Source organism: Channa argus, chromosome 2, assembly GCF_033026475.1.
Source record: "Channa argus isolate prfri chromosome 2, Channa argus male v1.0, whole genome shotgun sequence".
In the NCBI taxonomy this organism is placed as follows: Eukaryota; Metazoa; Chordata; class Actinopteri; order Anabantiformes; family Channidae; genus Channa; species Channa argus.
In genome coordinates this window covers 17,038,730-17,065,215 of record NC_090198.1, presented here as the reverse complement: position 1 = coordinate 17,065,215, position 26,486 = coordinate 17,038,730, and the positions used below count along the sequence as shown (strand labels likewise).

The 26,486-nt window shown below is 38.5% G+C and overlaps 2 protein-coding genes across 3 annotated transcripts; one reads left to right on the top strand and one right to left on the bottom strand.

The window, feature by feature from the left end:
* Positions 1-723: 723 nt before the first annotated feature.
* On the bottom strand, positions 724-8,971 carry leo1 (LEO1 homolog, Paf1/RNA polymerase II complex component). The gene is made up of 13 exons (XM_067495958.1): positions 8,837-8,971; positions 7,709-7,857; positions 6,582-6,871; positions 6,215-6,423; positions 5,823-5,927; positions 5,641-5,735; positions 5,299-5,447; positions 4,867-5,046; positions 4,634-4,768; positions 2,816-2,951; positions 1,503-1,695; positions 1,320-1,417; positions 724-1,030 (listed from the first exon to the last, which is right to left on the bottom strand). Exons 1-13 carry the CDS (start codon positions 8,892-8,894, stop codon positions 917-919), a joined length of 1,911 nt encoding a protein of 636 aa, XP_067352059.1. The 5' UTR covers positions 8,895-8,971; the 3' UTR covers positions 724-916.
* A 2,134-nt stretch (positions 8,972-11,105) lies between these two features.
* On the top strand, positions 11,106-25,305 carry tmod2 (tropomodulin 2). Of its 2 annotated transcripts, none has more exons than XM_067495956.1 (10): positions 11,106-11,233; positions 15,549-15,767; positions 16,777-16,933; positions 20,850-20,972; positions 21,290-21,364; positions 21,472-21,602; positions 21,695-21,802; positions 21,895-22,038; positions 22,364-22,508; positions 23,123-25,305. In XM_067495956.1, exons 2-10 carry the CDS (start codon positions 15,642-15,644, stop codon positions 23,152-23,154), a joined length of 1,041 nt encoding a protein of 346 aa, XP_067352057.1. In that variant the 5' UTR covers positions 11,106-11,233; positions 15,549-15,641; the 3' UTR covers positions 23,155-25,305. The 2 variants fall into 2 exon arrangements, with proteins under 2 accessions (XP_067352057.1, XP_067352058.1); XM_067495957.1 differs by having other exon boundaries at positions 11,128-11,233; positions 15,553-15,767.
* The last annotated feature ends 1,181 nt before the right edge of the window (positions 25,306-26,486 follow it).

Here is a 26,486-nt window from a genome sequence, read left to right as displayed (position 1 = left end):
AGGGATCAAGTTGTAACACCTTACTTGCTCACCAACAACTGGAGCAGTGGTGTCTCCTCTCCTGTGGTCTAATTTTTTTTTTAATATTTCAAAATAGTATCAAAAATGTTTTGCATATCACTGTTGGGATTTTTGAACAGGTTTTGGCTGATGAAGAGCACACTTAGTATGCAGTTCTTAGTCTTATATGGTATAGAACTGACAATCTATACATTTTTTTGATATTTATTAGTAACAATTCCTATAAAAAGACCCAAATTACCCGTCACAGAAATCCATCATTGTCCAAAAACTATTATGAACACATCAGTGTGAACACCAGCATATTCTTTTTTTAAAATATCTAAATAAAGATAAATAGATATTCCCAATGAAGAAGCTTAACGTTTTAACACAGTATCAATTGATTTTCTCATTCTAGGATTAGTTAACTGAAAACATATAAAAGTCGTCCCAACTCTCCTTCAAAGTGAGACACAAACACTTTAACAGTGGGTCTGTCATTTTGTGTCTCGTTGTTTGTCAGTTTTGTTATACGAGTGAGCTAAACAATAAATGGCAGGTGTTGCATAGATATTTCGCTCATTTAATCTTTTACCAACCTACAACACTTATCTTATTAACCTTCCCTTTTGTTGGAAGCAGGACCAAGCATTGTGTTGCATAATCTGTGTGATTCATGCACATGAATCACAATGTTAAAAAAGAAAAGGAAGCCTTGGGAATCTTTGGTTACATAAGGAAACCATTTCTTTATTTTTCACCTTTGCCGTTCACAACATAAACAAGCAAACACAGATTCACACACTCCCTCACACACAAGTTTAAGAAAATATACAAAACAAAATAAGGTTGTCTATATGACATTGCTGGGGCTGAGCACTGACAATTCAGTGGTATGATTAAAAAAAATGAATTATTCATCATCATCTTCATCCTCTTCTTCATCACTGATGACATATTTCTTGGCCTTCTTGGTGGCAACTTCTTCATCATCCTCTGCTTTTCTCTTGCCTGACCCCTCTCCCTCCTGATAACAAAACACAGAAAGAAAATTATGTTGCATTGATGTGAGGGCGCAGAATGCTGACATAAGAAGGCTTTTGTACAACCAGCCAGTAATTTCAGTTTGTCATGGCACCATAACTTTCCCCCCAAAGAAACCATTAGTGCAGAAGTGACTGCATATTCTTTAGTAGGACTTATATTTGCTGTCCTCTTTAGTTCACATGGAAGTGAAGTTAGATCTTGGCCTATCAATCTCCACAGTGTGCTGCTTTGCGCTGCCCCCTGTCTGTTTAGAAGGACAGTGCACCTACCTCATCACTGTCCAGCTTCTTAGCCTTCATCAGCCTCTGAGCTTTATCGTCATCAGAGCCTTCATCACTATCTGATGAGTAGATCCTCGCTCGCTCTTCTGGATTGGGACCAGAAAAATTATCATGTGCATTAGAAATCAGTCATTTCTAAAAAAAATGTTTTGATAAATGTATTGTCCTTACCTCTGAGGCCTCCTCCACCCTTGAATTTGCTCTTGATAGCTGCTAGGCTGATTGCCTCCTCGCCCTCCTCCTCATCATCATACCGGTCAGGCTCTAAGTAGCTGCTGCTCAGGCCTCTCTGGTGCTGCTTCTCCCTCATCCTCCTTTGCTGGGACTCTCTGCGGATAGAAGCTCTCAGCCGCTCCTCTTCTTTCTGGCAGAGAAACACCACAGCCAATTATTTTAATTACTGGCTTCAAGTTGGACATTTGTTTTTTTAATTGGGTCCTACATTTTGGCTTACCCAGTGTATGGGGTTCCTATGGCTAAGCTTCAAATGAGGTGGTTTGTTGAGTTTTTTGATGCCACTTCAACCTGCTTGCTTTTCATACATTTAAACAAAACTGCTTTAAATTTTTTTCAGCAAGAGGTTTTACATAAACAATTACACATGATATTATATTTCACAAAGCTTTCAGCCATAGTTTATCATTTTCAAGTACTCGACAACCAATATAAACACCATATTTGCATTGTTACTGTCCAGTAAATATGTATTCTGAAAACATCTTTATGGATCTAACTTTCTTTCAGTTTCTTGTCTTTTTGTGATTGAGGCAACAATCTTTAACAACAGAAGTTGCCAAGGAGGCACTTTATTGGAAAAAATAAAAGCAGATTTGTTGTATTAGTGCTTTCTGTATTAACATTTGCCATCCTCCACTGCTTTAGATTCCCTGCCAATCAGCTTGTGCTTGTTAACCAAAACCCTTTCTGGGCATCCCTCACCTGAATAAGCTGTACTTTTTTAAAGTACTCAAATCTATAATCATGATGTTCTCTGAAAAACAGACAAAAAGAACAAATTGCTCAACCTTAAGTTGAGGTTAAATTCCAGTGTAAATCCAACTGGCAGATGTAACTGCAAATCAGCAGTTAGCAGTCAAAAATGTTTTGATTATAAAACATTTTTTGGACATAGTTAAGGCTAATGTTTCACATCTTCACCAGGCATAGTCACGCTCCTTCAGATAAAGCTGAGCACAGGGAAACTAAAAGATGCTATCACTTATCCTTGTCTGAGCTGACACTAGATACACAACCAGCCACTGCCAGATTTGCTGACTCTATTTCCATTTCACTGACCACTGTGTAACCCTTTATGCAAGCAAGCCAGGTTATGTCTTTATGTAACCAGGCATGATGCTGCTCAACAACTGGCCTAATGCTACATTTTCTGTACATTGTCCCTGTGGTAACAAAAGCATTCTCAGACAGAGCTGAGCAAAGACAAACACAGCAGCACAGATGGACAGAGTGCAGGTTAGAGTTACCTTAATCATTTCATTGCGATGCGATTCAGGATCCCGTCCAGCCATTGGAAGGATTCTGATCTTCTGTGTCTTGGAGCAACGGTCAGCCAGAGACAGAGTCATCTTTCTGTGGGTGGCACTGTCTGTAGAGTGGGGCCTACCGAAGAAACCCAACACCAACGTTAGTGTTTGTGTCAATATGTGAAATTCTTTCACACATTAAGACAGTTTTGAGTAAGCAGTTAAATTGCATTTCCTTTTTTTAATTTCATTTGCAAGAAAAGCCTAATCAACCATAAAAATGACAAGTTGATACATGGAAATTTCGACCAATAGTATCATTATGGGACATTGTTTTTATGTGTGGGCCCCTGTTGTGTTTCTCTCTGTGTTTCATGCAAACAGACTATGTGATGCATAGGTCCTGCCAATAGTCTCAGGCTCTTCTACTGACTGACAGTTGTTGACAGTGACAATGGTTAAGTCATCAACAAAAATGTAGCAAACAGACAGAGAAGTAAAAGACTGCTAACAAACAACCACAGATGTAAACAACGTAGCATTCTATTTAAAAACCACAATGGGCTTGAGGAAAGCTCATTGATATACACGTGTCCTTGTTAAGTAAGAACATTACTGTTTGCGCAACAGGGCAACTTTAACCATCCTCCACTTTAGATTTCATGCCTAAAATACGCAGCAGTTCTCAGAGAAAGTCAATCTGGCTCTGTTTTTGACACTCTCCAAAATAAATACATTCTCAACCACACATCCTTTTTATGAAATTACCAGTTTACTGTTTTGCTACTACATTGACAGTGAAAGATACAAACATTTAACTGTAGCTCTGTTGGTGAGGCAGTCGCCGCAAGTTCAGTGTTTCGACTCCGGGTCATGCCTGGCTATGTGTCGAAGCGTCCTTAAAGCAAGACACCGAACCAAAGTTGCTTGCGGTTGTTCAGGTGAGCACCTTGCTTTTTGAATGCTGTAATCAGTGTGAGTGAATGAGAGTGAATGTTGTAAAGCGCTTTGGATAAAAGTGCTACATAAGCAGACAGTTATCAGTGGCTAATCAGAAACTAGTCATACCAAGGTTTTTAAATGGTTCAACCTACAGTTAATCCATAATCCTACTCCAAGGCCAGTGAGGCCTACAGAAGCATAAAAATGTCACAATAAATTAAATATGCTTTCTGCTATCAAATCAAAGGGTCTCTCATATTTATTTAGTTTCGTCTCTGTTTGGCCCCTTATTACATTTAAGTTAATAATTCATTAATTAAATTTGTTCTGTTTATTTGGGAATTTGCAAAGCTTCTTAAACATTGGTTTCATTCTAATAATTTATATGCTGAACAGCTTCAGCCCTAATCCTGATCAAAACTCTGCTCTGATGATAATACTCAATCTGAACAAATGCTTATGTCCTGTCTGTGAGGTAGAGGTTTGTTGTGCAGGAAAGCAGCTTTGGCCGGTGTCCTGCTAGTCCCATGTGGTCTGAAAAGGCAGAACATCCAGGTGGACTTGGGGGTGCTAAGAGGCTTACGCACTTCTTATTGAAAGTAACCTGGGCAGCTTGCACAAGGTGATCCAGGGACTTACAGCATAGAGCAAATTTTTGAATAGAGCCTGGATGAAAGGTGCTATTTTGCTGTTTGGAATTAGAGGCAACCTGGGGCTTGTTTTGTACATGGACCGATGTCAGAGAACCACACGGAGTAGAAGTATCCGTGGCAACTCATTTTTGTCTCAAGTGAGAGTGTGTGTCTCTCTCTGTGGGAGACTTGGGTCTTAATAACAGCCTATCACCACTACAACAATGGCATGCTGCTGCTTTACCTGAATGTGAGTTTGGTTTTGAACACTGCCTGTCCTTGCAGTCCAGTGCCCTGTCGGATGAACAGGTGGTTGTGGTCTCCTTGGAGAGGAGCTTTGTAAACATCAAAGACTTCATTCCCCAGGTGGAGGGACATGCTGTGGCAAGAGTTGACATTTAAAAAAATGGAATGTACAGAGCACATCACATTATAACAGTATAACAGCCCCGTAATCCAGCTTGATGTAATACACACCTGCCATCAGACCATTTGACAATGCGTGCGTTGCTCTCTCGTGTTTCGTTTCCCTCCTCATCTCTCTTGACTCTCCACCGAATTGTGTTCTCCACCTTTAGTTTGAGCCTGGTCCTTCCCTCTTCATCCAGCATTTCTTCATCCTCGAATTCATCTTCGTAGTACTGAGGATCAAAGGGTCTGTAAAGGATGATTCAGTGACAATCAAAATAAGCAAAAGCTTCAAGGTCATCAAGACCCAACATGTTAATTATAAGTCACATGATAAAAAGGATTTTAAGCAGCAGTGTCTATTAAAAATATAAAAATATGCCTTTCCTTAGCCCTTCTTTCTCTTCTTTTTGTATTTAATCTTTTCCCTTTCCTTTAAAGGGAATTCATAAGTACATTTTATATTTATATTATCTTTATTTAGTGGTCCACGGTTCTGACCTGGGCTCCACAGACAGGAAATTGGGCAATTTGACAAAATAAAGGTCAGATCCCAGGTCTGTGCTGACTTTTGGGATCTCTACTTCAATGCGTGTTTCAGGTGCAGGCTCCTCGTCTGCCTGCTCTCCCTCTATCCCATCCTCTGTATCCTGAAATCACATACAGAGAGAACATTAAAAAAAAAAACTGTATGATTCAATGACCCATAATAATGAGGATCAGCTTAGAGAGGCTTAGCAAGAGGCTCTGAGAAAAAGAGATTTAAGAACTCTTGAAAAAAAAAATGCTCTGCACAATTAAAGAGGCTTGATGATCAGAGGAAGAAGAGACTCAAACACATACCAGGGGCTGCCCCGGGGTTAGAGGCTTCTCTGCATCACTGTCTGAGGAGATGTCATCAGCCTCTCCGAATAGGTCATCTGCTGCATGTCTTTTTGCTGTGGAACCAAATTGACTTACACTGAACTATAAATAACAATAAAAAGTGCTTAAATTGCATTGCATTTGCTTAAATTGTTTCCTACTTTTCTTTGTTCCAATATCACTGTCTGAATCAGAATCAGAGGCCGATTTCGCTTTGCTTTTCTGTCGGATGAAATCATCTTCACTATCACTGCCCTTTGCGGACCCTATAAAATCAAATTACAACAAGCAACAGAACAGTAACATTTCCACATTACGGCAGGAACACGCTGTACAGAAAAGTAAAAATGACCGTTACCACATGCAAAAAAGTCAGTGGGGAAAAACTAAATGTGAGTTTTCTGTTAAACCTCATAGTCCAGAGTAAAATTTTCACATAAGACCCTAATCTTTCTCCACAAAATCGAATAAGTCAAGATTAACACAAAGGCTGGATCATGATCCAGTTCACATTCAATTTTTACCCGTTATATCCACCAGTCTCTATGAGTACCTGACTTCCCGTTCCTCGGCCCTTCATCATCAGAGTTTTCTCTGTCTTCATCAGAGTAATGACGTTTCTCCTCCTCATCTTCAGACTGGTCACTCTTAGCCCCTCCTTCCCACTTCTCGTCATCTGACTGGTTCTCCCTGCCAGAGGCTTCTCCATCAGAGTGAGGGGTGGCCACCCCTGATTGCGGAGTCCCTGGATCACTGTGCACACTGGTTTTAAAAAAAATATAAAAATAATTTTTCAGAAAAAGCACACGGAAAGGAAATTATTAATAGATTAGAAACAAGATCTTGAACAGATGCGTCAACAATTTTTCCCCCTGCTGATATTAGATACTAGCTAACTTTCTATAGAAAATAAAATCTACCTTCTGTCTGAATGGACACTGCCCCTCTCAGAGTGAGGGCTCCCAGCTCCAGACATCCCACTGCCAGCCGGGCTTCCTGCATCAGACCGTTGGCCACCGTCCTCCTCATCTTCATCCTCGTCTCGATGTCCATGTTCTGAGCCACTGTGCTGCTCTGCATCAGAGTGATCCATTTCCCCTTGGTCTGAGTGTATGCTGTTGTCCGACTGGTTCCTTGACTGTTCAGACTGGTTGTCGCTGCCGCTGTGTTGACTGCGTTGGTCATCCTCACTGTCATCTCCAAACAGCTCCTATTAGGTAGGAAGGAAGGTGAGTCGTTTTAGCTGATGTAGATTATTGCACAATGTCCACCCCTACAACTCACTGCAAGTAACAGCACAGGTCACTTTGACTGTCAGGGTGGCACACATAATGCCTGCACATTAATCAGTGTTTCTCTGTGTGAACAGTTCATTCATGGGGGCTGACACCTGGAGATAAAAGATCTCTCCATCTGAAAGACAGCACAGCATTTAAAAGGGGATTCACCTTTCCATTTTATCTGAGTAAACTTGCACCATGTCAGTATAATTTCTAATCAGTTCACAGTTGTCTAAGCATAATAAAAAAAGAAGATACATTTATATTCGTTTGCATAGTTCTAATATATTGCATCTAATAACTTTGCAATGGATGCTTCACACAATGAGATTTCTAAACTGTTCTCACACCTTTAGTAACATTTGCATTTATGTTGTAAACTTAAATAGTCTGTTTTTGTAGCGCTTTTATCCAAAGCACTTTGCCTGTTGCTTCTCATTCACCCACATGCAAAGATGGCAGCAGCTGCCATGATCCACCGAAACTTAGGGTTCAGTGTCTTGCCCAAAGACACTGACCTGTGGTGTGGGTCAAACCACCAACAGAGGAGTTGGTGGGCCAAATGCATATTTGTTTACATTGCGGTAGGAGGCCGAGCAGAATCAAACCCACAGTTTTCCAGAAAACAGCGCTCTGTGATAACCATGTTATATGACAGAATTCACTTTATTGATATAAATGAGCAGAGCATATCAGTGCATGGTCTTTTTTGCACTGCAAGGCCTAAATCACCATTCTTTATGTTGAGTGTCATTAATCAAACACACCTTGTTCATACTGGGTTTCCCCTCTTCCTGGCCTTCGTCTTCGTCATCATCATCTCGTTCGCGGTCACTGTCACTGCCGCTACCTGAGGCATTGCTGGCAGATTGTGGTCTGTCCTGATCTGAGTCTGAACCAGAACCAGAACCAGACTCTAAAAAATTTATAAAACAGACGTAAGGATATATGTAAAGATATAGGATATTTAATCTTATAACTTTTATCAAATGTGTCTACACAGTTCTTGATTCCTTAACAATATTCTCAAATTTCGACAATGTATACCATGAGAAATATGCTTGTTATATTACTGTCTACAGTTGAGAAACATTGCACTTCCATTTATCATCCCTGGGTGTATCAGTCCATTGTACGCAATGCTGTTAATCAAAGAGCAGCTCTGATTCATGCAGATTTTATGTACTTGATCACCGTATTTTAGGTAGTTTTTTCAACAGCAATTTCTATTATTTATGCAATTTCTTCCTTGATTTCCTATTATAGCAACCGCTCAGGCATCAATTCTACCTTTACAAAGACAATAATGTTCAGTTTTGATGAAATCCAATTGAAAAAAATTCTTCTGCAAACATATTCAACGGGTTTGATTAATACAGTAACTCGACTGCTAAAGAAATGTGATTTATTCTTTAGGTTATTTTATGCACTGTTATGGTTCGAAAAAAGAACTTGGAAATTTTACAATAAATTCTGTCAACCATATTTGAATGTTAGCTTTGTAAACACTATTTCCTGCCGGTAACAGCTGCATAGGTTGGTGAATAAATAAAATCAGGAAACAGGAGAAAACAGGCTTTGTCCTGCAATTCAATGCAACTGTTAGTGAGAACGACCTCCATCTCAGCTCACACACTAGTTTCATTCGTTGTATGGACTTCAGATTTTAGCTAGCACAAACGAATTAACAAACCTACACGACGCTACACTTCTTCACATTAAAGTTAACCTGTCAGAAAACATCCCGAAGTTCCCGTTTACTAATTGCCCAGTGGCGATGCGTTCAATTGTCCCGATCAACGCTAATTTCCGTTTTGCATCACGAAAACGTCGGGGCTCCTACACAGCTAACATCCTAAACAATAAACCTTTTACCTACTGAAAAACACCTTTACCTCGTTGATCGTTGTCACTGTCTCCATCACTCCCGAATAACTCATCCATGTCCGCCATTTCTTCTAAACTGTGCTAAAATGTGCCCCACAGGAAGATGTTAATCGCTGCTACGTGATGAAAAGTTTTGTTTCCGGGGTCAAGACGAGGCCGAGGCCCTGGTGTAGTGAGCCAATGCTGCCGAAGGAGGGCGGTGTAGACCACGGTAAACTCAAAGTCTAGCGGTCTGGGCCAGAGGTTTTTTAAGGACCGAAAAGATAAAAGCAAACTTGTACTCCCTTTTGCAAACTTAAGAATACACACTATTTGTTAGAATATAAATTACATGATACATATACAGTATCATGACGGAATCGTGTCACAACTGCAATTCCTGTGTCAGGGATGAAATAAAATATTTTTTGTTATAGACTATCATGCAAAACATAATTCGGTAATTAAAAAAAAGATGGACTGAAAGTATAAAATCTCAGAATAACCATATTTTTAAGAATTGTCTGTGTGTCTCTAATTATTATCATTTGTCAGATCATGTCAGTGAGGTTATGAGCAATCTGCCTGATTAGATGTAAATGATGTGGCACTTGGCTGCTGAAATGCTGATTTCTATTTTCCTAAGACCATCACAGGCTCAACTACGTTTGTAACGTGGCCGCCACGTTTCCTGGCTCCTGAATTGCCTGAAACCCCAGCACAAAACCAAAGTAGACTGTCTAAGTGAATGACTGGTTATTTATATGCCCCTTAGAGACGGAAGGTACTGCATAAATAAAGATGCTGATAAATGGCCAAAATCTGAAAAAACAACAGACGACTGCAAATATCGAGCCCAAAGTTGCTTCTGGTGGGTCAGGCCAATGGCTTGCAAGGCAGCTTGGTTGTCATCGGTGTATGAGTTAGCATTGGCTATGCTGTTGGCCATGGCTACTGATATATGTTTTAGAAGTTGCGTCTTCTACTAGTTTCTGTGTTATGTGCTAGGTGGGGAACATGCTTGTTACAGGATTTACTGTATATCATGAGAGCCTGGAAGATACTTAAAATATTATCTCTTCTTTTGTGTAACACAGAGTAGCGAAAACATGATAAGTTTTCCTTTTTCTGTACATTCAGATGGGTTTTAGTTAGACGTGTGCTTGTAAGAGATATGTTTTATTTTTACAGTAGATGTGAAATGGAATTTACATGTATGCTGTAGATGCAGCCAGAGACACAATATTGACAATCTGCCTGACAGAGTTTTGTATGTCTTTATGCAGTCTGTTTCCCAGTTCTCTGCCATGTTTTGTTGACCACTGTTTTGTGGCACCTAGGAAATACTTGACACCTTTTGTGATATGCAGGCTACAATTAAAATACTTTTACACTTTGCCTGAAACATATTAGCCTTTTACACTTATTATTTACTCTGGTTTGAACACAGCGACTTCAGTGATCTTAAGGTATTACAATTCCATTTTTTTCTATATTGTTATTCGTTATATTGCATTGACTTATTGATTGTCTCACTCTTCACTCTTTATATGACACAATTACATGTTGTCCAGATTTGCAATTTACAATTTTGGGCAATGCAGCATATGCCACAAATATATCATGGAATTATTGTCCATATAGTTTCAAACATTTGGGAAGTTTGGGAAATTACTTAATTATGATTAATTACTTAATCATCAAAATTAATTAAGAAATTAAGAAAATGTAACCCCTGCTGCAAACCTATAATAAAAATATAAAATATTTTTTTAAATGTTACATTTTATTCCAATCAAATAGGGCTGATAAATAAATGCAAAGCTTTGGGTACCCGTATTCCAGGAAGAACAGATTCCCTGAATTTCAGTAATCCCCGAAATTCCGGATGCAAATCTCATGTCCTCAGTCAAGAAACTAAAACCTAAAAGACGCTGGTTTCTAAAACAGGACAGTGATAACCACAAATACCTTTTATGCTGTTTATGATATTTATGATATTTTTATGATATTTTCTATGTTCAAACAATCAAAACACGCACACAATAAAAAATTAAATAAAAATAGAAGAATGGCGTAATTGTTTCATATAACCGTATGGCACAGTAGAAATTATTCTCCATTTATAAATAATTACCCCAAATATAAAATTCGTCTACAGATTTATTTTGTTGTATTTATTTGATTTGGTTTTATTTTATTGGCATGTCTTACAGATAACAGGGCGGGCTTATTAACGCCATTGGTTCATATTTCGCAAAACTCTGTCTATTGGTCCATTCAGACGTCATTCAGCGCTTGCTCTGCTGCTCTCTTCCTGTGTTACCGCCCTTGGGCTGAGTGAGAAATTGGAGAGTTAAGACATCGTGTTCAGAGGAGAAATTACTATTATCTTTGATCTCTTATTTGAGTCCTATCAGCTTCAGGTAATGAAAAATAAATCTCGGTTGTTTGGAAGTAGTATGTTAATTCAGTAACAGTAGTAGTCCTACTATTTTGATGATACACTCAATTTCATATGTGTTGTGTTACTGGCTGGTTAAGCTAAACGGTTAGCAACTTAAGCGAACTGTACGGGCTAGCGTGTTAGCTGTTAGCCAACTGTTACATCTCATTGGGCTGCTTTTCGTGGTCTAGCTACTGCATCCTTCAAACGTAGCTAAGTTGCCAAAGTGTAAACTTGCTGGTCCGGCTTTACCTAGCTATTTACCTAACGTGTTAGTTGGCGTTTCATGCCTTTTGATACTCGATGATAATCTCAATCATCTTTTATGACAGCGCGATATCGTCAACTAGTCATAAACATGACTGTAACGGGTTAGCCAACGCTGTCCCGTAGCCCGCTATCTTTAACGTTATAGCTAATAAATAAGTATTGAAATCGGAACACTACAGTCATGTATCAAGTCACTTATCTTATATTAGGCATATATGACTAGAAGACATACTCAATATTTCATTGGATGACAGTAAGTGTTCGCTTGTGATTCAGGTATTTGCTATCTGTATGGGCGGTGCACACTTTAAGTACAGTATATGACTAACATGATCCTAGCTGCCCATCCCTTCCCCTATGCATTTCCATGGCCCTAGAATCAGTATCCTCCGTATCAGTGTATTTGACTAGGAGACGAGTTTCACTATATTTCGGGACATGGTCATGGTGGGATGACTCGCACTAGGGTAATGGAAAGGCTCTCCATTTGCAGCAGTGCTACTTGTTAGGTAGGTACGGGGTTAGTGTACCTGTGTCGCTGTGTTCACAATGGTTGTTTGACCAGAAGGGCTCAATGGTGAATGAAGGGTGTGGTCCAAGTCTTGAGGAAGCCATCTACTTAGGGTGTGTGGTTTTCCCTTCAAGTATAAAAGCAGGTGGCCTTACTAAAGCTGTGAACTATGTGTTGTTACCTAGTGGAATGTCATAGTGACTGCTGACATAACTTTTTAATCATACTGGCTATGGTGCCACTTTATGCATTGTAGCATTGCAGATAAACCTGCTTCTCAAAGGATTTGTTTACTCTGCATACTTTTCAGTGGTGAGGTAAAACCTGCTGTCAGAGTCCATTTTCACCCCTGGTGTAATAGAGTCACAGTAGTGAATTATGGTTATCAGTATTTTATTTTACAAAGACATTAAAGTGGCAGCATTTCTTCAACCTGTATTATTTATACGTTGGCAGTTGAGATTCTCCTTGAAAAATGTTTTTATTACATAACAGTGGAGTGTGTGTCTGGAGTGTCCGACTAGAACTAGGGAGCATACAAATCATATGCATGCGAGAGACACCCCACTTCCTGTCTGACTACTGCTATAACAGTATGAGAGTTTGACATAAGTAATCGTTTTCTTTTAAACAACTGAACTATTTCTTCAGTTCAGTTTGCAGCCACAATACAACCATGTTTTATTCTCATGACACAGATCTTCTAATGCGGTTATATTTGTATATCTTTATATATTTTGATAGCATGATCAGACCTTTTATTGAGGCAGGAGAGTAGAAAAAAATTGAATAGTAGGTGGGAGGAGGAAGTGCAAATTCTTGTCCCATGGGCTACAGAGCTGGGGTATTCTAACTATAGTCTTTCTGTGTGCTGTTGTGGTGGTGTTCTATAATAATGTAATAAGCAGCCAGTGTTTCCTATTCATCTAAGTTGCAAATTATTATTCATCTAGATTCTGGCTCTGAGATCTAAAGTAGTACAGGCAGTATAGATATTGATAGCAAAATTAAATATGTTTTTTCATCTGTTAAGATATAATATGAATGCAAGATATCTGAAATGGAATCTGTTATCATAATGCTTACTTAATGGTCCAAATAGTTTTTCAAAATTTTATGATAAAGACAGAAACCATTTAATTGAAACACGATAAACCATTGTGCTGCATTAACATTATTTCAAACTTCATTTAGATTTATGTAACTTCTTTTTTGATCCACTAATTTTTGATCCACTAATTATCTCAGTATTTTTCCACTGTTTCAAGTATAGTAATCATCTAAAGTACTTTTTGAGATTACGAACAGTCTCAAAAACATCTTTTATGCACACATAAATTAGACAGGTTTGCTCCTAGTAGGGTTGAGTATAAATTTGTAAATGTAACCATATCTATTGCTTAGGCTTTATTTTGCATATTATTGGGTTATTGGTTGGTCTGAGGAAAGCATTAAGTCTGTCAGTTGAACCATAGTAGTTATATTATGTTTGTTTTTGTGCAGTCCTCATATGTTTATAAGGACAACAGTAACCTGAGTGTACAGGTACTGAAGTAATCTTGATGTGACCGTAGAGTTCAGGCAGGTTAGCTGTAGTATTGGGTATGAGCCATCTGTTGGTGTTTTGAAATATTAGTAGAGTGGACAAGTAGAAAGAAATTAACAAACAAAACTCTTGTCAGTCTCTATGGCCTTAGCCCACCCGTTGCCATCACTAACCCTGTCTGCATGCTTCATTACTCCTCTGTCTGGACAGTCAAAAGTACTGCACCTCTGTAAACTGTGGTGGCTGCTTTTAATGTGTTTAATCACATGTCACTAAAGTGGAAAGTGTCTTTTGAGAAAGTACAGTGTTATTGGTAAGTAGTGACATTTTGAGCAATCGTGTGTGTGAATTGTCCTGGCCAGCAGTGCTATCACATCTTTGCCTTCTGCACATCTTAGAATTTGTCACATAAGATACAAGACTTTGGTTGATCTGGGTAATGTAAACAAAATTAGGATAATTTGGTAATAAAGCTATTGCTGCAAGACCAATCTTTCTATATGCTTATGTAAGCCAGCAAAGATTTAACATCATTTAGTTTTGGACATTAGGCTTTTTGGGTGAATCCATCAAACACGTTTCCAAATTTCAAAGATCTGGCAAGCTATAAGGCAAAAATATAGTACCCATAGTTACACTAGTCTATTCATATGTTTTTATTGTCCCTGGAAATCTCTGCTGCTATACTACTGTACAGACTCTGCTTTCCAGGTCCTGAATAAACTACTGTGCAGAAAACATTAGAGTGAGATTGTTATTGTTAGTCATTATATTCATATGCTTTGATTAAGGTCATCACTGCTGACATTTTAGCCTGACTTCAACTGCTAGCACTTAGGCTTTGAGTGCCACTGCTCTAACTATCCAAATTATTTCCGAGTGGCTATGGATAGCTGTGGAGCTCTAATGGGTGAGACAAGGAAAACAATTTGCCCTGATAAGAGCCTGGTTTGTAGAGACGTTCAGTATCAGACTCTTTAGGAAATTCTTCTGAACTGGAGAACTCACTAAGACAGCTCCAGGGAAATGGCACTTAATGTTTAAAGAATCTGTGGTTAAATCACAGAAGGGAAGAAACAAAGGATTGTTTTTCCCCACTGTCACAGAATTTAAAGAAGACGCTGTGTTTCACATTTGACAAGAATGTCTTAAGTTGATAGAATATTCTTTTGTAGTCTAGGCCATTTACAGGTAGCAACTGCAGCTGAGGTCACTTACTGGTAAACTACTAGTGCAATTAGGTACTTATACCTATTCTTTACATATACAAACATATACAGTTTATCCCCTTGCAAAGAGGTTTTTTGATTATAACACGAACCACCTGTGTGTTCTGTTAATTATGTGTGATTAGGACCATTAAAACCATCTGTGGAGTCGTGGGGAATCTGGAAATGATGAGGTCATTTTGCGTTTGGATTGTAGTGTGGGAGAGGGAACTAGAGGCTGAAGTCTTCAATTTGTTTGACAGAATACACACTCACTCCCTCACTTATCTGAGCTTTATTTAATCTTAACTGTGGTGTTTATTCTCTTATGCATCTACTTAGAGTTTACTCCAGTGCTTCCTTCCACTGTTACCATTTGCTTTTTTAAAGGCAAGTAGAAGAAAAATATATACATGCCTTTTCATATTCATCAGGATATGAATATTTTTATTTTTTTTTTAAGCTAGTTGTGTTTTCTAAGCTTGCACAAAGGTGGCTTTTACAAAGAGCTGTTAGTAATGGGAGTGGTCAGATGATTTAACTGAGCCTGAGAAAGTTCTTCCTTTGTTCCAGCTGTGCGTGTTGCTTCACTGCAAGACGTCATTATCCAGGCCAGCTGGGATAAACTATTGTTTCACAGGGATGAGATGAACTAGTTTATCTCTCTTTTGAAGATATAATTATAGTAGATGGGTTTTAGTTTGCTAAATTAAATTGAATGTAGCTGCCCTATTGTTAATTTGTGTGTGTCTTCCTTCAGGTAGCCTTTAACTGAATTGGAGAAGTGTGCCTGACGGGGAGCAGTGAGACTGTGGTCTGCTGTACAGTATTGCTCAGCAAGCTTAGTGGCACCATGGCGTTGTCATACAAGAAGGACCTGGACAAATACAAAGATCTTGACGAAGATGAAATCCTCAGCAAACTGTCGGTGGAGGAGCTTAAACAGCTAGAGTCGGCCCTCGAGGAGATGGACCCTGAGGTCGGTGAGGATTAGACGAGGCTCTTTAGTGGGCCTGTGGTAAATGGAATTGTAGACAGTTTTAGAAAGAAAAAAAAATTAATTAATAAACTACCTAATTTTTTTTCTACTGTCATAACTTTTTTAAGCAAGGGATATGGCTACAACACGACATTTTCCAGTTTTCCCCAAATTTCACCTAGTTTTTTAAATTGTCTCAACAAGTTTTCGCCTTGTCTCGTGGATTTAGTAAATCTAGTAAATAATCGAAACATGGTTGAGAATACGAAACGGAAATATATTGCCACACAGTCGAAAGGTTTAAAATCTAAAGGATCTAAAGGTGAATTTTGACTTTGTAAACCACATAGTCAAAACCAAGTCCCCTGTCTATATGGTTGTCTGCCCGGGGACTGATTAGACAGACTTTTCTAAAATTTCACCTGTCCTCGTTTATCTTCCCCAGGTTTTCACTTGACTATTAATAATGGTCCCTGATTGACTGCGTTCTGTGTCACTCTTTAAAGCTATGGCGTTGACATGCATGCACAAGTCGAACAAGTTCACAGTATGTTTACTTCCTGGTTTGGGAAGTTTTCCGTTTTCTATTTGACTGTCAAACTCCCACAGTCAGCACCAAAGTAGCTAAACATGTTGAAAATGCACTTAATATACTGGCACCCTGCAGCACCGATGAGATGTTCAAATGAAGATGTCAAATATGATTTTTTTTCAGCATGTTTTTCAACCTAATACATAATTGTAAAACTTGCTTTTATGAGAACCTGCTTAACTGGAGGCCATGTTACAGTAATGTACCTGCGTTGGCCAGGCTGGGACATCCAAGTATTTCTTTCACTCGACAGCATTGTGGGAGTACAGCAAATTACTTTTTGTATTTTTAATGCGCGATCCCGTTATAGGAAATGTTCATGTATATGCATGTTTTTATCAGATGTCACACAGATGTATTTACAGCTTAGAAACACAACTTATTAGAATACTGAGTATGTTAAACTCTTCTCCTCAGAATGCTCTTCTCCCAGCCGGTTTACGTCAGAAAGACCAGACATCTAAGGAAGATACAGGACCATTTGATAGAGAGCGGCTCCTCAAATACCTGGAGAAGCAAGCCATGGAGCACAAGGACAAAGAGGACGTAGTGCCTTACACTGGGGAGAAAAAAGGTTTGTGTTTGCCACGACAGAGTACCGTTAATATTTACAATTTCACAAAACAGTCCTCTACTAAATATTAGACAGAAGAAACTATAAAATAGTAGTTAATCTTAGTCCTTGGGTAGATACACTTTTGCAGTTACAATGTTTTGAGTGGGTAATTTTTTTTTGCTTGTTTTTCTTTTCCTCACTTGGGAACTTATTAACTTGAATCTCAGTCTAGTCACAGTACAGATTCATATATGCTACACATGGGTTTACAACATTTAAAAATAAACATAAATCTAAGTACATTTATCAAAATATATCCAAACATACTCAACACATTTCTGTAGTGTATTTCTGTAATGATTTATATACTTGGTGTGTACTGACCAGCTCTCATTAATGACATCTGTAGTGTGGGACTATCACATTTAGTATGGTTTCTATTGGGGCAGAGGTTTCTGTATCAGCAGTAATCACTGCTCTGCTGGCAATGCAGGTATTATTAACGCATCTGTGCTCTTATGCAACATACAACCATGTGGGGGAGGTGTGTTTGTACCAGGAGATACAGGCTAGGGAGTGTCAAGAGGACAAGTTAGGAATTTCTATTGGATTTGGGTGTAGTAGATTTATTTATTTTTTTTGTTGGCTCAGGTTTTATAGATTAGTAAACTATGATATGCTTATGCTGATATGCTTCAGGTTTTTTTCCCCAAAACAGCAATACAATGCAAAGTCTTATTTGAGTTTGATTTCTCAAGGTAGACTATTTTGTTGGGGTTTGTTCATTAAGTAAAATGTCAATAAATAAATGTTGTAGTGGCTCGCTGGAAGACACATTCTTTGAATCTAGCCTTAGCTCCTCTCTAGCTATTTAACTAAACAATAAAGGACTAATGCTATAAAAATAATCTTAAAACGTAATGGCCATTTAAAATGCAATTGATTATTTTACTTACAAAGGTAAATAATCAGATTTGAGCTGACAAATGTGACTGTAGTATCCGCATTGAAGGAGTAAAAAATGTGTAAAGCATCATCATTACAGCAGGTTGTCATATCTGTGAGTTGTCTGCCCAGCAGGGAATATAATGGTTGGAGGATTATTTAATATTGTCAAAACACAACAGCTGTTTATGGCAGGATGTTTCAAGATAAAATAGCCACCCACTGTTCCCTCCATTTGGGAATACTGTTACTTTAAACACTGACATGATCTGACATACTTCAAAGAAATTAGTTATTCAATCAAGTTTTAAGACATTTCTGCTTATTTTTTCATTTAAAAAGGGAGAAAGCTGTTTTTTTAAATTTATGTGACAGCATGACACATAACAACTGGACAACAACTGAAAGTGATTTAAAAAGAAACAATACTGGGTTAAAATTACTGGCCCAAGGGATTTCTTTTGCTGGGATCTCCAGAGACACAGCTTACTTATAGAGGAAATATGGAACTCATCTCTTCCCCCTGACCCACCCCTGGCCTGATTTTCTCTCTCTCTCTCTCTCTCTCTCTCTCTCTCTCTCTCTCTCTCTCTCTCTCTCTCTCTCTCTCTCTCTCTGTCTCTCTCTTTCTCTCTCTTTGTCTCTTGTCTCTCTCTCTCTCTCTCTCTCTCTCTCTCTCTCTCTCTCTCTCTCTCTCTCTCTCTCTCTCTCTCTCTCTCTCTCTGTCTCTGTTCCCCCCCCATGAGATTAAAGCATGGAAAACACAAATCACTGTGGTGGTTCTGGGGAATGTAGCTGATTTTCTTCCTCTTCTTATACTCACCCCCTGTTAATAAATAGTGTGTGTGTGTGTGTTTCATACAGAATTTAAGAGAAGAGCCTGCGTAAATGTCATTGCAACCACTGCAGCATTTTAGCTATTTAATTGTTATTGTGTTAAGTCAGTGCTTCCTTTTTTTTCAAATGCAATCCATCTTTTACAGTTTCCATCTTTTGACAGTTTACTTAGTCATCATGTACTGGAGCAATGAAAAATTGCTTGGTCTGCTAATTGGAGCATTCAGGGCATGCATTCAGTGAAGACTGATAAAGCTTATGGTTGTTTAGGCTATGGTGGAGGGTGTGGTCATTTCACTAAATGTTTGTGAAAACATAACTCACAAACACACAGCTCTGTCAATTTTCCAATGAATTGCTTTCACACTGCATTTGCCGTTAAGTAGTTATGTACAACAGGAACTAACTAAAATAAAAAATTTATTAATGTAGTCTAATAAAGAAACTAGATTACTTTAATATGTCATATTTAATTTGCTCCATTTGTAATACGCTACTCTTGTGTTCTGGTAATGTGAAGCACAAATCCAGGACTTTGCCAGACTAACTCAGCAAAAACCAATATTTTATTTTAACGTCCATCCCAGTTTGCAGACCAATGTGCTAATACAACCTACAGATCTTACTTGCTGTAGTTGTATATAAGCTGCTTTCTTCGGCAATGAGAGTTTATTGTGTCATTTTGATACCTGGCTTAACTGCTTGTTTACAGTCAGGTTTTGCATGTTTCTTGACTTGTCTGATGTTTGCACTGTCCTCTCAGGCCTCAACAGGTTTAGGTTTGTGTTAATGGAACAATAACACAGAGGATCATGATCCAATCTTTTCTTCAATTTGCTCCACCTTGTTTTATCCCCCTGAACTTGTTGGTTTTGCGGTGCTGCTCTCCTTTATGACAACCTGTAGTTGACATATCCTGCAACACAAATGAAAATTAGTTTGTGTAAGCCTTTTTTTTATGTTTGATTTTTTTTTTTTTTTTTTTTTTTTAAGACATTGAAGTTGATTAAATTCACAGATTTAATGAACCTCGGACACTAAACAATCTGCTATCTAATGTAAAATGTTGAAACAGTGCACAGAGAATTCAGGGAGCAACTTCTCAGTTTTAGGCGGCACTGACCATTGTTTATCCGAAAACACTTGCAATCATCAAATGACTTGAATTTGGATGACGGCCAAAACTTGATTAAGACTTCCCTACTGGGCAACTAAACTCCATACTGTTCTGTACTTTAACTGGGATCACAAACATGATGCCAAACCTATAAATGATTTTGGGGCTGCCAGTTTTTTTGAGAGCCTAATGTTGCTCCAGAGGCACTTGCACAAGATGCTGGCTGTATTAACTTTTCAAGAATTTCATGAAGTGACCAATGTTTCACTGGGAACCAGTTTGAGCAATTTGACTGGGTTGACCGACTACAAGAAAGGACTAAGACAGGGCCCGTTATTGGGGACACAGGCGTATAGAGAAGCAGTGAATGGAACTTGCAGGATGGCCCCTCAGTCCAGTGCTGAATTGATTGTTAGGCTCAAGTCATTGTTCCATAACTTCCTTCGCTCTTTCAGTTTCTTAACTCAGATAGGTTACCATGGCAATACCATAGTTATTAGACAGTCCTGGCACCATTAAACTAATTCAGTCTAGACCACTGACAATTGGGGAATGTTGTGTAAATTACCAAGAAACACCACATTTCTGTTTATTGTCAGAAACATTAGCATGATTAAAAGTGTTATTGCAACATTAAATCAAGTTTAAAAGGTTTTTACTATTAAAAGAAACAAAAAGTGTAAATGTCAGTGTAAAACTAACTTTATACAACTTGGTCTGGGCAGCGTCCCTGAAAGTTTGAAGAATTTAGTGGATTTATTTGAACAAGCTAACAAACACAAACTAGAAATAACGATTTTACATCTTATTACAGCTCCAGAACCAAAGACGTCAATGACCAAAGTAAAATACGTACTGATTGAAAATTCAAGCCACAGTTAATTCTAAAGCCATGTATGGATATTAATTACACAGTTACTTTAGCTGTGTGAATTTCCTTGTAGCGCTTCCCAACTCAAATTAGGAGATTTGCTTTAGGAATTTTCATGAATTCTCTTCCTTTTTATCACAGATCTTCCCTTTTTTTCTCTATAGGTAAAATATTTATTCCTAAGCAGAAACCAATAGAGGCACGCCAGGAGGAAGTCACAACCCTCGATCCAGAATTGGAGGAAGCCTTGTCCAGCGCTACAGATACAGAACTGTGTGATCTAGCAGGTAAGAATGAATCAATCTTAAATCATGGAAAAGGGTTTTCAGAAAAGGAAACTTTACACATAGTGCCTGCCTGAGCTCAGAATCTCTGCTGGGACAGTAACACAAGCTTCTTTCACTCTGACTTTCTTTTCCACGGCTCAGTTCTTAACTGCATTTGTTGATGGTGAGATAAAAGGGACCACTGAGCAAAATAACTTGTCTGTGGTGACCTTTTAGATTTGGTTTTCCTTTATTCACTTACTGGTGCATTTTTGAATCCAATAAAGAAAACATGTACACACACAGCCACTTAGTCTTATGGTTTGCTTTTCTTGCAGCAATCCTGGGTGTTCACACCCTGGTCACCAGTAGTCAGACATATGATGGGACTGGAACAAAAGAGGGTTACAACAGTAAGTACAGTTACACATTTTATCTCAGTTAATTCAAACCCTCTTGACCCTCTTGAGGATCTTGAGGTGTGTGTGTGTGTGTGTGTGTGTGTCTGTCTGTCTACTAGATGTAATCAAAGGAGAGAAGATGAACCCAGTATTTGACGAGCCCCCAAATCCCACTAATGTAGAAGAAACTCTGCAGAGGATAAAAAACAATGACCCCTCCCTAACAGAGGTCAATCTCAACAACATTAAGGTACATAGAAACACAATCTTTTGGACTGTGTTCATGCTTGTTTGGCTCCTAGACCCATGACGGTGTGTTGTTGTTGTTGTTTTTTTTTTCAGAACATTCCAATTCCCACACTAAAGGACTTTGCCAAAGCCATGGAAAAGAACACACACGTAAAGAAATTCAGCTTGGCAGCAACACGTAGTAATGACCCAATAGCTGTGGTGAGATGGAGTGGCATGTGGGCTTCAAATGACTTCACTGACACCTGACTTCATATTTATATCTTTATTTTATTTCCTCTTTCTTCTCCCAGACATTCAGTGAGATGCTGCGAGTTAACAAGACATTGCAAAGTTTGAACTTGGAGTCCAACTTTATCACAGGGGCAGGGGTGCAGGCTTTGGTTGATGCATTGCAAGACAATGACACACTGACCGAGATCAAGATAGACAACCAGGTACCAGATGCTTTGTGACACACATATATACACTAGTGCACACTGATCTTCATAGTTTATACAAATTTTAAACATTTCCACAAAATGAAAGATTACATATACATTGCACTCTAGGAGTTAACAGGGACCAAGTGTTTTTACGCAGCCTAAAGTAGTAGAAAATGCTTGTTATGATGCATGCAGTTGAAGAAAAGGCCAACCAACACCAAATAATTTACCAGTGGTGGAAAAAAATTAAAACAAACGCTTATAGTCCCCAAGTCTTATTGGTTATTGTCCAACTCTGATACACATATCTTGACCTCTTCATATCTTTGTATTTTAGAGGCAGCAGCTGGGTACTACTGTAGAGATGGAAATAGCAAAAATGTTGGAAGAAAACACCAGCATAGTGAAGTTTGGCTACCACTTCGCCCAGCAAGGACCTCGCTCCAGAGCAGCTGCAGCCATCACTAAGAACAACGACCTGGGTATGACACACAAGAATTTGAGATTTGCGTTAAAATTGGAAAAACTGGATGAGTTGTTGCTCATCACATTACCTTCTACCTGGTATTTTGGAGAGTGTAACATGAGAAGTTGACATATTGACATACTCAGTAGAAACATGTCAGCTCTCTGTTTGTTTTTTTTCATGGGACTTCAGTCCACAGTGATGACCTCTGCTCTCTTGTAGTTCCTGCTGCTGTCAGAGCTCCAGTAGCACAGGTCTGATGCATGGGTGTGGCTCCAAGTGTGTCACTGCATCAATGATAACATGGATTTATTCCACCTTTTTGTATGGGGCATTCACTGCATTAACTATATGAAGTTTGACACGGTGTGATCTTATAGCTTTGAAAGTGATGACATTTCACTTCTCGTTTTCGGTACATGCTGATACACTCTGTTGAAATATGTGTAAACCTCGACCACATAACTCATGATGACTCACTTAATGTTTTCATCAGAAACTAACCTGCCTGTGTAGATTGGAGTTTGTGTAGCATTTCCGTAGTTGTTGATATGTTATTCAGTCTGTCAATCAGTTGATTTTGAGAGAAATTAAAGCTTTTGGCTCTGTCTCACTGCTTTTGCTCTCTAGTGCGAAGGAGGCGAGTGGAAGGGGACCTGTAGGGACGGAGCCCAACATGTCTCCGAACCAATCCTGTTGTTTCATCTCACCACTTGGAATAATTTCAGCCAATACCCTGCTCTCATCTCATTGTGTGGAAAATTTAGTCTTGTGCCAAAATGTGGGGCAAGGCATGTTCAACCAGAACATACATCTGAGAAGAAGGGAAATAACTGGAATTGCCCTCTCCAATATACATGTTCATACTTTTGTTTATTATGTTGTTATTGAAGGTGTAAAGCTGATTAGTTTTTGTCATTTCATTCTAGCTGCTTACTTTTTGAGCATTTGAATGATCTGTTCAGAGTTTTTACTTGTGTTTTCTCCTTTTATACTATGTTATAATCCTGTGAAATATACATGAACATTACCTAGTAACAGAAGCAGAACTAACAGTTTCCAATAAGTTTGACAAAACTCTGTATCCTCTACTATGGCATCATGTTTGCTTTTGAAGCTTATGCTTTCAGTGGAATACCTGCATTGAACCAGCAGACTTCAGGGCATCAGGGCAATGGGATTAACCTTGAAATCGACACTTTGAACTTTGAAAGTGATGTGATGCAAAGTCAGACTGCTGTATAAGAACTGACTTTATTACAGAATGGTCATAGCTTAGCCATGGCTTCTACCTTGCAAAACATGTAGAACTGTACAGCTTACTATGTGTTAATCAGCAGTACAGTGTAGTATTTATTCTTGGTTGTCATGTCACTGAGCAAATCAAAGCCTGTGTAACTGTCCTGTCTATGTAACAGTAAGTGTTTGCAAGAAGTTACTTAAGTGCTGGTCTTATACTGTAGTCAGCCTAAAAAAAAAGTTTGACTTGAGATCTGCTAAACATATGCCCAAACTGCTGGTTCACCCCCTTTATATGAAGTAAATACTGTAAGTTTCAGTGCATGGTGGTTTATATTGCTTTACTGTTTAATTTCTGACTAAAACTATTGTTTTGATATGGTTCAACATCTAATGTTGGTTATTCTGATCACTTTTGTCTTAACATAAATTTGAAAACTTTGTGATATATTGGAACAAGTAAAAGAAGGATTGTGCTGTACAAGAAAAACTATATTAACTCCACTCTAGACATAAGAGACCTTGACTTGCTCTTAAAAGTAATGTACATTTCTCTTCAACATGCTGGGTTCCTCCAATGCTTAACCATGCCAAAGACTAACACATGCCCTGCTTAAAGCAACAATATTCATGATGTTTATTGGTTCAGGATTTGGCTTTGCCATCTACACTTGTTTTCTAACAATACAGATGTGGGAAAGAAGTCTGTAGATTACAATAGTGATCCAGACAGTTTTACATCCTAACCCCGCCCTGCATGTTTTTGTTTTGTTTGGGCCATTTATACCAACATATTCAGCAAGTACTTCAGAGAGATGTGAGGAAGAGTTGGCAGGTAGTCTGTGTGAAACTTGTCAGGTTGAAACTACTTGTGAAACATTTCTGTGGGCTACATCTCAGCCAATTATCTACGGATCTTAAATTTTACTTTTGCTAATCCCTCACCCAAACACCTTTCGCTTGCATCACAGCAGCATCTTTGCAGTAGCATATCATTCATTACTGTACATATAGGACGTTTGTGTGCCTCCAGATAAACTTCCTTAGGTACACTTACTACCTGCTTGAGATGGAAATAACAGAACTAATTCAACAGTTACTGGAAACTTGTATATACTGTTAATGTGTAATGGGAACAGTGCTGGCATGAAGTCCTCACTTGTCAACATCTTGTTTCTATTGACCAAAAATGTCTCTTAACAGCCTCCTAACAGTCTCACATTCCCAGGATGAGTTTTATGGCTTCATTACTTTCACTTTTATATCTGTGCTCCATGATCTTATCTGTGAGTGCTTCTGAATTGCTTTACATGTAAACAGTCAGCTAAAGTAGAAACTGCTTCTTGGGCTTAATAATATTCAATGATTCATAAGACTGTATGTACAGGATAGTAATTGTTAAATGCCACACATTTGTGTGTACACAACAAAAAACTATACAACTCACTGCTGAATTTTGTATCTTAAATCCCAGGTATGGAGTCAACTAAAGGAATATGTTTTATTATAAAACCCCACGACTGGTAAAACGCACTGCTGATTATAAGACTTAAACAATAAACATTCTTACATGCTCTTGTCTATATGTGTTTTTATTAAATTTCAAAACATGTTAATAGGGCATAGACTCTCAGCTTAGGTTTCATCTTTGGAAAATGCTTCCAGTCTTGTCTAAAGGGTTTTCTCAAACAGTCTCCCCAGTTTAATACACAAAAGTGAACTCATTTCACTGATGAAGACCAGCAACTGTCTCTGTTCATATTTGAACTCGTTGTTTTATGCCTTTAAAAATCTTACTATGCTTTGAGATTAATGTTAAATGTTTTTCCTGCCCTATCAAATAATTATTTAGACCAAAGTGGTCAACCGGCAGCCTAGGCATCCCTAGAGCTGTGCATCTATACACATCCTTTCTAACTCTGGGATTAATAGTTTAAAAATACAGATCTGAATTCACTTTTGGCCACATTTCAAGTTCAAACATGTATTTAATGAGTAATAGGCCCTTTGGCTTTCAGTTTATGGTAATAGTTAGTGTACTTATGCACCCTTTAATCAAATCCAGTTATTGAGAGTGTTTGCACATACCTGAGAGATTATGTAATACATATGACTCCATCCCTCTCCGTGTTTCCTGAGAGCTGTGGTGAGCTGCTGTAAGAGAAAAGTCTTAATGACTGGCAATGAACGGTGGGGGTGGGGTGGTAGAAATAACTCATTTGCTTCCACTCTATTCAAGAATGGAGAAAACACAAGCATCAGGTTTATGTGATGTGTGTAATAATCCTAAAGGGCAACAACTCAAAGAAATGATGCAAAATTAGAACCAGTACAATGGGGTATTAGGAAGTCCACAAGCTGAGATAATCATGGGATACCTGAAACCTTTAGCTCTCATGCTGACTACATCACTCAAGGTTACTCCGGCTTACTATTTGTGAATAGTCAAATCGACCAAAGTCAAATAAAAGTCTTATAAAGCAAAGGCACCAATCATAATGACTAAAAACAAAGATCCATTTGGCAAGGGCAATTTGATTAGCTGTAACGTTAAAGAAGCTAACGGTCAGGGATTTTGCATACTTGAAGCCCAGAAAACGATACTGACACAGATGAAACATCACTTAACTGGAATCACCCCAGAGCCTGCTTGCATCCACATGAACTGAACTGACACAAAAGGAAACCTGGTGTTGTGCATGTGAACTTGTTTCTTCTTGTATTTTAAAACCACTCACCATAGTTTCATATATTT